The 11795-nt window shown below is 34.5% G+C and overlaps 2 protein-coding genes across 2 annotated transcripts; one reads left to right on the top strand and one right to left on the bottom strand.

Annotated features, from left to right (window-relative positions):
- On the bottom strand, positions 1-3707 carry LOC106176546 (pyridoxal phosphate homeostasis protein). Its single transcript, XM_013558979.2, has 8 exons — positions 3568-3707; positions 3268-3375; positions 2520-2552; positions 1993-2068; positions 1695-1829; positions 1257-1399; positions 670-768; positions 1-467 (listed from the first exon to the last, which is right to left on the bottom strand). Exons 1-8 carry the CDS (start codon positions 3658-3660, stop codon positions 285-287), a joined length of 870 nt encoding a protein of 289 aa, XP_013414433.2. The 5' UTR covers positions 3661-3707; the 3' UTR covers positions 1-284.
- Positions 3708-3851: 144 nt separating this feature from the next.
- LOC106176544 (pantothenate kinase 3) lies at positions 3852-11623 on the top strand. The gene is made up of 7 exons (XM_013558976.2): positions 3852-4246; positions 4701-5053; positions 6099-6343; positions 6708-6884; positions 7165-7288; positions 7697-7822; positions 8045-11623. The coding sequence occupies exons 1-7, from the start codon at positions 4222-4224 to the stop codon at positions 8099-8101; spliced, it is 1107 nt and encodes a 368-aa protein (XP_013414430.2). The 5' UTR covers positions 3852-4221; the 3' UTR covers positions 8102-11623.
- The last annotated feature ends 172 nt before the right edge of the window (positions 11624-11795 follow it).

Consider the following 11795-nt stretch of genomic DNA (forward strand, 5'->3'; position numbering starts at 1 on the left):
TGGTGTTGTTGTGACATTTATACTCGTCATATAACCATTTTTAAGTACAAACAATAGCATATATTGCAAGGCAAAGAATATTTTTTCAGTACATCACAAATGCAAAATCTCTGTCACCAAAATAAAGTCTGCAGAATATGTAACCTGGGTAGGGAATTCCATAGAGGGAGATATTCTTATATTCTAATATTCTTAGTGTATTCTGTATAAGTAATTCTATGATAAAAATCTATAAATAATATCGGAAATGAATCGTCTTATGTGAACTTTCAACACATGCCCCTTCACTTTAAAGTCTGATTACTGACAGTAAGTTTTTCCATGTCATTCTGAGTTTTATCAAGTGGGTCAGTAGTACTTTGAGATTCATCCTTTGTCTCTGCACAGTCTACACTTTTCTTTGTTGGATAAGTGCGTGCACCAAATATAGTGCTTCCCACTCGCACATTGGTACTTCCAACTTCAATCTGAAAGAGAAATGATTAAAAACTTTCGTCATATTAATATTCTTCTTTTGTGAACAAAATTCCAGTTAAAATGGGGTAAATGAAATAAATATCAACTTTATGTATGCATATGAGAAGCTCTTTTAATTTTTATTAAAAACAAGAAAAAACGGTGGATTTGACATCTCATACAAAAGAAATCCCCACCATGCTGTTCACTTACTGCATGTTCAAAATCGTTAGACATGCCCATGCTCAGTTCTATTTCCTCCAATCTCAAACCAAGGCTCTCACATATCTCCTTTCTGCATCTTATTAGTTCCTGTAAAATAATTGTTTCTACATATTTTCTATAAATGTATTTTGGATGAGCTTATTACAATTTTGTCTGACATCTCTTTGCAATGAAATTGTTAAAGAAGATATTTTTAATGCAACACCACACACACTAAGGGATTTATGAGAAAGGTTTAAAACACTAGAACTGTGAGCCTTAAAAGTTCTTTTAGAAATAAAAATTTCAGTGTTACAGTTCTTGGCTATAGGATTGTCCCTAATTTCAGTGTCACCTTTCAGTATTTTACATTCAGTGTCACCTTTCAGTATTTTACATGTAATATCATCTTATTATTCATAAAATATCTGCCAAATATGTTCCCACTAGCTTAGTTGAAGAGTGCTAAGATGCAAATTCTGAAATTAATTTTTCTTTTTTCAGTTTTACGTAAAGATGAAACACCTTATGTGTGGAATAAGATGTTACGAAGGGGAAAAAATACCATGGAACAGCTCAAAAGCTTATAATTATACCTGAAAATCTGGATTTGGCCCTTTACTCAGGTCGTATCCTAATGCACCTATTGTCATCAATCCCTCAAACTTCAGGTTAGGACAACTGGATATGATGTGGGAAACTAAAGCACCACACTGGTCAGGAGAGCAGCCAGATTTATCTTTGGAAATGATAAAAATTGATAACAGCTGTTATGATATGTCAGATATAGAAGTCTTTTGTGTTTTATGTGATATGTAATTACAGTCAAGCAAAGCTGCATTGAATGACAGCAGATTACACTCAGATTAATATGTCTGTGCTAAATCTAAATACATGACTCCAAACTTTCAAAAAGTATCTAAAATGGCACTAATTTATTTACAAATATAAGTCCCTTGAAATGTTACTGTTCAACAGTGCGCTGGGTGTGACAGGTTCAGCACAGATTTATGTCATAAAATTAAACAACTTACTCTCTTCTTTACTTGTATTTACTTGCACAAAGATTTTCAGTTTGTCTGACTTTTCTAATTTTCCCCATGCAGTGTTCAGTTTAGTAGCCAATTTTTCTGTATCAATTGTTTCTATAACAAATAAATTCGGAACACCTGAAATACAGAAAATAAAATCTTATCAAATCTGCATAAAGTCAGCTCTATCTTTGTCACTATTAGAGGCAAAACAACAACAACAACGAAATCCGAAAGATTACAAGTATTATTGGTAAAAAAGTTTATAATTTAAGCTGATGATTTAACCTGAACTAGATACCTATAACTTTAGGAATTTTTTTGCTCTGTAGTGGTCCTATGAAATGCCACCTGATGTCTTCGCATTTCTCTAAAACCTAAAAAATGGAAAAAAAAATCCAGCACTGAACATTCCATTCTTTGCTACATGTACAGTTGTACATGTCTGCAAATGATATAGAAATTGACTCTCAGAAATGTAGAAGGACATGGTGGTCTAAGTGACTGGTGGTCTAAGTAAATAATTCAGAACAAAAACATTAAACATGCTTAGGTGTGGGGATGGGTCAAGCAATGATGCAGGAGCAGAAGAAAATTGCTCATTTTTCAAAGAAAATTTAATTTTAAGAAAAATTCCCACATAGAAAGCCTTTAGTATTTTTAAAGGGTTATTATAATAAAACATGCTGTACTCTATTCAACAAACTGAAATAAAACTAAATGAACTATGGGTCTTAAATGTTAAGCAACTACATGCTTTTAAATAAAATTATATACTGAACAATGCATTTGGGGCATTGAATACAAAGTACATGGATAGGTACCTACCATATCTCTGCTTTTTTGTTCCAATTCTTGAACCTGTAAATAAACAAAAGTCTTGCCCTTTCATACATGCATTCATGCATGGTAGTTATAATATACTGGTAAATAAACAAGTTAACAAAGTAATTTTCTATTTGAGCACACAATTGCTATGTATACTTGAGTATCTATTCATCAAGTCATTTATTTATTTATTCCTTATTAATTTTTCAGCAATATGTGAACAGTGTATTGTAGTGTTCACAAATATAATTCCCAGACATGTAAATTAATTTGATTAGAGTCGACTGCTTGTGCACTCGACTCGTTTTATGGCCTTACCTGTAGTTATGTAACTTCGGTGGACGTGTGCAATTTAAATAATTAAAATATGTTATGTACCTTTACATATACATATGAGATGAATGTCCTAAACTTATATAATTTTGTACGCTTAATTCAAGCGTGGGCTCGAAATAGGACATTATGTTTTAGACTTACTTAGTGGATAACGCAATTCAAAATTCCACGGTTCGTGTCAGCTTTACGTAAGGTCGCGCAAAGAAAACCCAAGTCCACATAATGACCAGTTTAATGGTTTATTGGTTGACGATCTCTAACTACATGTTCTATACGTGAAGCCTCCAACTTCTAAGCTGTCTAAGCGTACAAAATTATATAAGTTTAGGACATTCATCTCATATGTATATGTAAAGGTACATAACAGTATGTAATACTCCAGGTTAAATTAAATATAAACAAAAAAACTCACATAATTTTCTCCAAAATGTTTCTGGCCACAGTTATAGGCTTCTAGCACCATATCTGGTGGCTTTGTTTTACTGACAGCAACAAGTCTAGGGTGTAAATCTGGAAGATCCTATAAAATAATAATAATACAACCCCTATGACAAAAGTTAAGATCAATCAACTTTCTCGTTGCTGTACTACTGTAATATACAGGAACATGTACATGTACATGCAAGCAAACACACTGTAGACCACACCATTCGATTGCATTTACTTTTTAGTCACATGCATTGTAACATTTATCTTTATATTGGACATGTACCGAAGGTCTCCTCTGTACTGCTGCTGTCATCCTGTCTAAGACATCTCGCAAAGCACTTCCTACCCCAGATGAAGTTGCCATCGCTCTTCTCATGTTTAATGTGACCTAATTGCTGCGGGGTGACAAATATCAGTTATTCCAGGGGAAGAAAATATCCCCATAACTCTTCAAAAACTATTTTGTATTTCTAGTTTATGCAAAATAAAAATTTTGTATAAAATTAATAGATTTTATAGAAAACTAATTTTTCAATAAGACGGCCATTTTCTGCGAATCTTCACTACCGCGTATACTTCCGGTGCTAAAGGTTACGAGACATGTGTACATTTGTTCTTATCTTACGACATGTGTGTGTCGTTTGCATAGTTGCAGTCTTTGTCAACAGTTTGAGCAACGCAGTCACAGACAAACCTGCATGACTGATGAGAAGTGAATGTTTTTAATATCACCTTTGAATAATTCCATTGAGTATTCTATCGTTGTTTTTGTAAAAAGTGTTGCCGAAAAATATCGAGTGGAAAACATATACTGTATGATGTGGGCCGCGGTTTTACTGTGTCAACACAAATAGAGTAGACGTGCGTACAGATCAGCAGTTTCTTCGCGATAGCAGTCTTGTATTCACGTTAAGTTATCAGGGATAAAAAACAACGTATGGCAAGGATAGAGCAACCGCCTCGTAAGTTACAAAATAATGATAATAATATTAATAATAATATTTTAAGTGGCCAGACTTTTGAAATGTTAATACTTATAATGTAATGGTTCGCCATGCATTTGGGTTTTTAAAATATCAATAGATGTACTGTACCCCAGTAGCTTGAAGCCTTACTGGTACATAGACGGATGCTTTATTGCCTACCAGTACTGTACTTTATATTTTAAAATGATGCTTGCATTATAGAAGTTTACTTTTTTTGTCTCAGATTTATATGAAATGATTTATGTACATTGGTTATTTAGTTTAACATTCAGCAATGTTTTAAAATATACTAGTAATTAAGGTTGACAGGCTAAATTTAAAAAATCTAGATTTAATATGAAGTCAATTTAGAAGAAGAGATATATGTTCTGGTCATCAGATCAAGTCTAACTGTTAGAACACTGTCTAATATTTATGTATATTATTGTAGCATGCCCATGGTTTGGCATGGACATTGGAGGCACTCTGACCAAGCTGGTGTACTTTGAGCCTACGGATCTCACAGATGATGAGGAGGGTGAGGAGCATGAAACCATCAGGACTATACGCAAATATCTCACTGGCAATAAAGCCTATGGTAAATCTGGCATAAGAGACACCCATCTGGAAATGAAAAACCAATCATTTGATGGGAGGACAGGGACTATACACTTCATAAGGTTCCCAACCGCGGGTATGGGAGCTTTCATTGAACTGGCTAAAGCTAAAAATTTCCCCAGTGTGGCAGAAACTATATGTGCCACAGGAGGTGGAGCACACAAGTTTGAGCAAGACTTCAAAATGGTAAATATTGGTCTATTATTAAAAGATTTCTCAAAGGCACACAATGTGCATGGATCACTTCTTGTTGAACTTATCTAAGGACAATTAAAGACTCAGTATTTGGGGGGGGGGGGTGCTGTTTACCCCAGTGTAATTCATTAAATATCAATTTTGGCACGAAAATCCTCCTTTGTGTACCTTAAGTATCAGTGGGATTTCAATTACAAATTTGCTGTGATTTAAAGCATTTAAGAAATTATACGGGTGATGAGAAAATGCATTCCTGTTAAGATGTTCATAAAAGGTGTTCAAATATTTACTTACTTAATCTCAGTTTGTTTTTGAAGGGCAGAATACAGGTCTTGTTTGTTCACATTGAAACAAGATGGGTTGGTGCTCATATCCACAGCCATTCAGTATATAACGTATTGAGATTTAAGTTATAAGATAAATCTTTATGAATTATGTGTGTATTATATTTGAAAGCCTGCCACACATGGTGAATATATATCATACCAGTTTATACAGACCTTCTCTTATACAGTTGTATATGTAAGAAAGGGTTAAGATGTAGATTTTAGTTTAAATGTAGATTTAAAATCACTCATAGATATTAAATAATTTCCATTTCTTTTTCACTTAAGTATATCATATGAAATCAGTTGGCAATGGTGTCTGCATATAGCAACTGTATCTCATGTATTGTTAATTATTGTGGTAGTTATAGTTTCTTACTGCAATTTTGCTTGCACTTTGCTGGCGGGCCACCATGCTGGTGCTTGGATTGCACGTGTGATTATATGAATAGGATATGAATAGGAGAGAAAGAAGGTGTTTTTATATGAAATCTTGGAGGTTATTAATGTGTGTATGTGTTTGTGTCTATGTTAAGCTCAGAATAAAATTTTGAACTATTTTAGTCAACCATAAAAGAATCAGAGCAGTTTCAATTTTACAATTGAAAATCAAGTAACAAGAATGCAATGTTTACATTAAGCAAATATATCAACTAGAAAAGAAAATTTCCCTTTTTTAAAACCAACTGATTATTTTCTTATCATTGCAGGAAGTCAATTTGTCACTGAACAAACTGGATGAACTAGACACCTTGATCAAAGGAATACACTACATTGACAGAAATAATCCGGATGAATGCTACTATTGGAAGCACCCCACAGAGCCAGAGAGGTGTGAAAAGGTGCCCTTTGATTTTCGGGACCCCTACCCTTACCTGGTGGTCAACATAGGGTCAGGGGTTAGTATGCTGGCCGTCAGCTCTCCAACTGAGTACAGGAGAGTGACAGGGACCAGGTAATGTATAGATATATGTAGTGAAATTATCTGGTTTTACGGGTAAACATTGATTAGTGATAGTTTATTAAGCTCTGTACTGTACATTGTTACATTTTACTGCACTCTAAACTATATGTTTTGATACAGAATTTATTAGTGATACAAGTAGTAAAAAATAAAACAAAAATATTGCAGAATCATGTAAATGTTCCACTTAAAATAAAGAAGGTTTAGTCGGAATGATTTGTGAAAATCCTTCTCTTTGATTGTTATACTTTTCTTGTATTAAATGTTTACTTTTCTTCTTATATAGGATAGCATGGCTATAAAACTGTGTTTGTATTCATGGTTTGAAATTTTAATGGATTATCATTGATTTCAGTCTAGGAGGTGGTACATTCCTAGGTCTCTGCTGCCTGTTAACAGGGTGTGAGACATTTGAAGATGCCATACAGCTGGCGGCCCAGGGGGACCACCACAGCGTGGACAAGCTGGTCAAGGATATCTATGGTGGGGACTATGAAAAATTCCATTTGCCTGGTGATTTAGTTGCCAGCAGGTATTACTCAAAAACAAAAACAACATATCCAGTGATGGACATCAGCCATCTTATTGTTACAGATATGAATTTGTTATTACTATTTGATGTAGTGAAAACACTATTATGATCTCAGTTATCTTTTCTTTACTGTATCTGATAAGTATCAAGTGCTTTGTTAAATACTTTGATATTATCTGAACTGCTTATTTTTTTAGTCTTTTATTTTGATGGTATATTTTTGTAGCACCAGAAACATAGTTTGCTTTTGTCATGACTCTTGTCTCTTATCTTCCTCTAGTTTTGGGAACATGATATATCCAGATAAGAGAGACACTGTGTCAAAATGTGATTTGGCCAAAGCCACTCTGGTTACCATTACCAATAACATTGGTTCCATAGCACGGATGTCTGCAGTCAATGAAGTAAGTTAATAGCTGGGTCATAAACTCTTCACTAATGATATATGGAATATTGAAAGATTTTGAATTTTTCAAGTTTAAGACCTGAACATTTAGTTCTAAAGACAGAACCAGTAGGCCATAAATGAAAAATAAATATAAAATCATTTGAAGAGAGTTCAAAACTGACCATAACATTGCCCTTGATGTGTAATTTAAGGTCGTATTGAAATATTTTATATACCACACAAAAAACACTCACTCACACTGGGTTAAAAAGTGACAGTTGGGGCTCATTTTGTGGTCATTTAATGTATAATGTATCCTTCAGAAAATCTGGATGTATGTTATTATCCAATATAATTACATAAACTTCCTTGTGAGATGTACTTGGATCTGTTTATGTCTCTGAACTTAATGTTTTTTTTATAGGGCATAGAAAGAGTTGTGTTTGTTGGAAATTTTCTGCGAGTGAACACCATATCTATGAAACTCCTGGCATATGCAATGGAGTATTGGTCTAAGGGTGCAATGAAGGCTTTGTTTCTGGAACATGAGGTAATTTTGTAACAATACTCTAACACATGCACCTTTTACTTAATAATTTGATTATAAAAGTTCACAATTTCTAGTCTTCTAGTTGCAGGCATAAAAACAATTTCAAGAAAGACGTTTTGAATGTAAATACTATGCCACTTCAGAAGAACATTAGCATTCTTATAAATATCTAATTGATTTATTGATCAAACTAAAACCTTTTCATTTGACTTTTACTCTTAGGGTTACTTTGGAGCAGTTGGCTGTTTAATTGATCTGGTCAGTGGTGGGAATTATTAGGTCAATAACAGTGGATGAAAAGATACTTTGACTGGACCAAAACTTTTGTTTTGAGTGTGTAACTGGGCTACTGTAGACACAGCATTATTGTAACTGGACCAGAATAAACCTAGTATATGTTCTGTATTTGTCTAGCACACATCACTGCATTTAACGAATGTTATGTGTTCAGACTATTGGAAAGTTGCATCTGGAAAAAGATACATAAGTAATAAACTGTGTTTGCATTTACAAAAGGATATATAGATGCAATACCTTGAACATGTTTATTAGGTAATAACTAGGTCCATTTAAACAATTCTCAGTCAACTTTATCAAAGTTGTGTTGAAAAATAGTGTCCTTGGAATTTACGTAAATTTCAAATTCACTGTTACAGTAGAGTAAGAAAATGGTTTGAGTGAAATATGGTCTTGGTGACAAGAATTTATGCTCTGCAAAATGAGGTCTCATTTGCTAAAAAAAATGCTCAATTGTTTTCTGAGAAAAGCATTCCAAACCCATAGATTCCATGCATGCACAAATGGAAAGGGGATAAGTACACAAACCTGTACATCAATGAGGACTACAGGGAGTGGATAATTTTTACAATCAAAGGTTTTATGTTTACCAAATATATTTCATGATTTTGAAGATTTTTGAGGACTCACTTCACACACACAATGGAACACAAGTGGTATTTTTTTTAAATACTAGAATGTTATTTTTTAATGGTCAAGGGTTATGATAGCATTATCTCAGTGGGTATTCATTTCTGTATAATTGTAATATGCTCATGGCTGTTATAGGTACCCAGAGCTCTAGCTGAAAGTAATCTTGGTTTCTTAGATACAGACCATTGGTCAAGCAAGAAATGGAAAAATAAATGATTCTGCCTTTTTAGATAACTAAAACCCAGTGTATTTTAAATGTCATAGATTAAAAGTGGGGGTATTTAAGCACTGTCCATGTATATACTAGTGAGTGGTGTCTTACACATATTTAACAGGGATGAGATTTTTCTGATCATTGGTGGAATTCCAACTTTTTTGGAGCTAAAAATATCACTGGCCTATGTGCCCCCCTGGACCCCAAACCATAATTTTTCGACTTTTTCACTAAATGGCAGTCTTATCCCTGATTTAAAGGATATATCTAGTACTATTTTTAGGCATTGTGGTTGATCTGTTTTATTTTATTATGTTGTTACTCACACCTTAGTCTTCCCTAATGAAAGTAGGTCTATGCAATTCATTCTAGAATGATTTTCAACTTTACAAGCATTTGACTGTTCAGATAGGTAGTATGAAAGTAGTTTTGTATTTTGCATCCAGTTTTACTTGTTGAAATAGTAATATCTAGGGCCCATCAAGGTCCTACGTTATATTCATTTCTAGCAACGTGAACATTTGGACGCTATCAAGCGGTCAAAATATGACCTGCGCCGGGCCATCAAGCGCGCTAAGTTGCGGTATAGAGATAAACTTGAGGCAGACATCTCCAGCTGTAATTCTAGTGAGCTCTGGCAGGGAGTGAACAAAATCACCGGCTACAAACCTAAAACCAAACTCTCACCCACGGATGACACCAGCCTACCAGACAAGTTGAATGAATTCTACGCCCGCTTCGACAGACCAAATACTATATCTCCTATCATCTGTTCCCGAGATAAAGAAGCACCCTTCCAGCTGTCGGAAGAAGACACCCGGCTTGGTCTTATAAGATTGAAAGTTAAGAAAGCGGCAGGTCCGGATGGGATTACACCTAGGTTGCTGAAATTATGTGCCGATGAGCTCTCTGGTGTACTGTGCAACATCTACAATTGGTCTTTACGCTCTAGCTATGTGCCAAAAATATTTAAACAATCTGTGATAATACCTGTTCCAAAGCGCACGCCTGTTACCTGTCTTAATGACTTTAGGCCTGTAGCTCTAACTTCCATTGTTATGAAAGTGCTTGAGAAATTTGTTATGCAACATGTGAAATCAAAATTACCGACGTCCTTCGACCCTTTTCAATTTGCATATAGAAAAAACAGGTCGACGGAAGATGCTGTTGCTATTACTCTACATAATGTTCTTACTTTTTTGGATCGTAAAATCCCTAACTATGCAAGGTTACTTTTTATTGACTATAGTTCTGCTTTTAACACGATATCGCCTTTTAAACTTCACGAAAAACTTATTAACTCTCTCCATTTTAGTAAATCACTAAGTAATTGGATTTTAAATTTCTTAATTAATCGTACACAACAGGTCAGAGTCGGCAATAACTTTTCCAAGACTATAGAGATAAATACTGGCACGCCTCAGGGCTGCGTCATTTCGCCTCTCTTATATTCTCTGTTTACATCCGACTGTGTGGCTTCGTATCCTGATTGCTTGATTGTTAAGTTTGCGGATGATACCACCTGCGCTGGCCTTATTAGCACTTCCGAGTCTGACTATCGAAATCAAGTTTCGGCCCTTGTTTCATGGTGCTCTGAAAACGACCTCGAGCTTAACGTTAAAAAGACAAAAGAAATTATTGTAGATTTTAGGAAAAACCCAACAGAAATTAGCCATCTTACGCTGAATGGTTCTGAGGTTGAAATAGTCAGACATTTCAAATTTCTTGGCATACATATATCTGATGATCTTAAATGGCACATTAACATAGATGATATTGTCCGCAAAGCTCAGCAAAGACTCTACTTTCTACGACGATTGAGGTCATTCTATGTCAACCAAGAACTGCTGGCAAAGTTTTACCGGGCTGTGATTGAGAGTGTGCTAACACAATCTTTCACCGTCTGGTACAGTAGTGCTACAGTAGAGGACAAGAATCGCCTCAACCGCGTAGTAAAAACTGCCAGGCGCATTGTAGGTAGGGACCTGCCGTCTATTGAATGTTTGTATACGAGACGAGTGCTCAAGAAAGTAAAGTCAATCACGAGTGACCCTGGTCACCCAGCGAATAGCCTACTTATGCATATGTCAACAAGCCGACTGCGGTCATTAAAAGCAACCTCCACGCGCACTAAGAATAGTTTTTATCCATCAGCAGTACGTATTTTTAATGAACAAAATGTATTTTAATAATTCCACTGTATCACATTTTATCGACAGATCATACCAACTTTCATTTTATATTTGTATAAATATGACAATAAATTATTATTATTATTATTATTATTATATTGAGTTATTTGCAAAATTACCTGAATCAGTAAATCTTGGCTTGAAATTGACCAACAGTGTTTCTGACAAATGGACATTATTTACTTTAAGGTATTTATTAGGGATCTAGATACTTTTTCATTTTAAAGTGCAATTGAATGGGATTGTAGTTTGATAATTTATGTGTGAATATTTATGATAATTTAGAATGAACAAGAGAGCCATTTTTACATTCCCTTTGGTTCATTATATTACTTGTATCTAAATACGTTGGAGCTGTCATTTGTAATTTTTTTCTGCAATGTTTGTTTTTATCATACCATAATGGCCAGCAGTATTTTTTTAAAAATCTTATCTAAATGGGTATTAATAAACTGTGAAGTGCAAGGGAGTTGTTGTCAAACAATATTATGATTTTTTTGTTTGGTTCACGTTTGGACATTTTTTTTTTACTGCTGCAGTTGTAACCAAGTATTTCTAAATTTACAAGTAGAAGGTTAGGAATGCCTAATGACCGAGTTTCAACAGCTGAAATTAAACTAAATGATATCTGGCCATT

Source organism: Lingula anatina, chromosome 1 (genome assembly GCF_051362555.1).
Source record: "Lingula anatina isolate TDL-2025a chromosome 1, LinAna3.0, whole genome shotgun sequence".
NCBI classification, from domain to species: Eukaryota; Metazoa; Brachiopoda; class Lingulata; order Lingulida; family Lingulidae; genus Lingula; species Lingula anatina.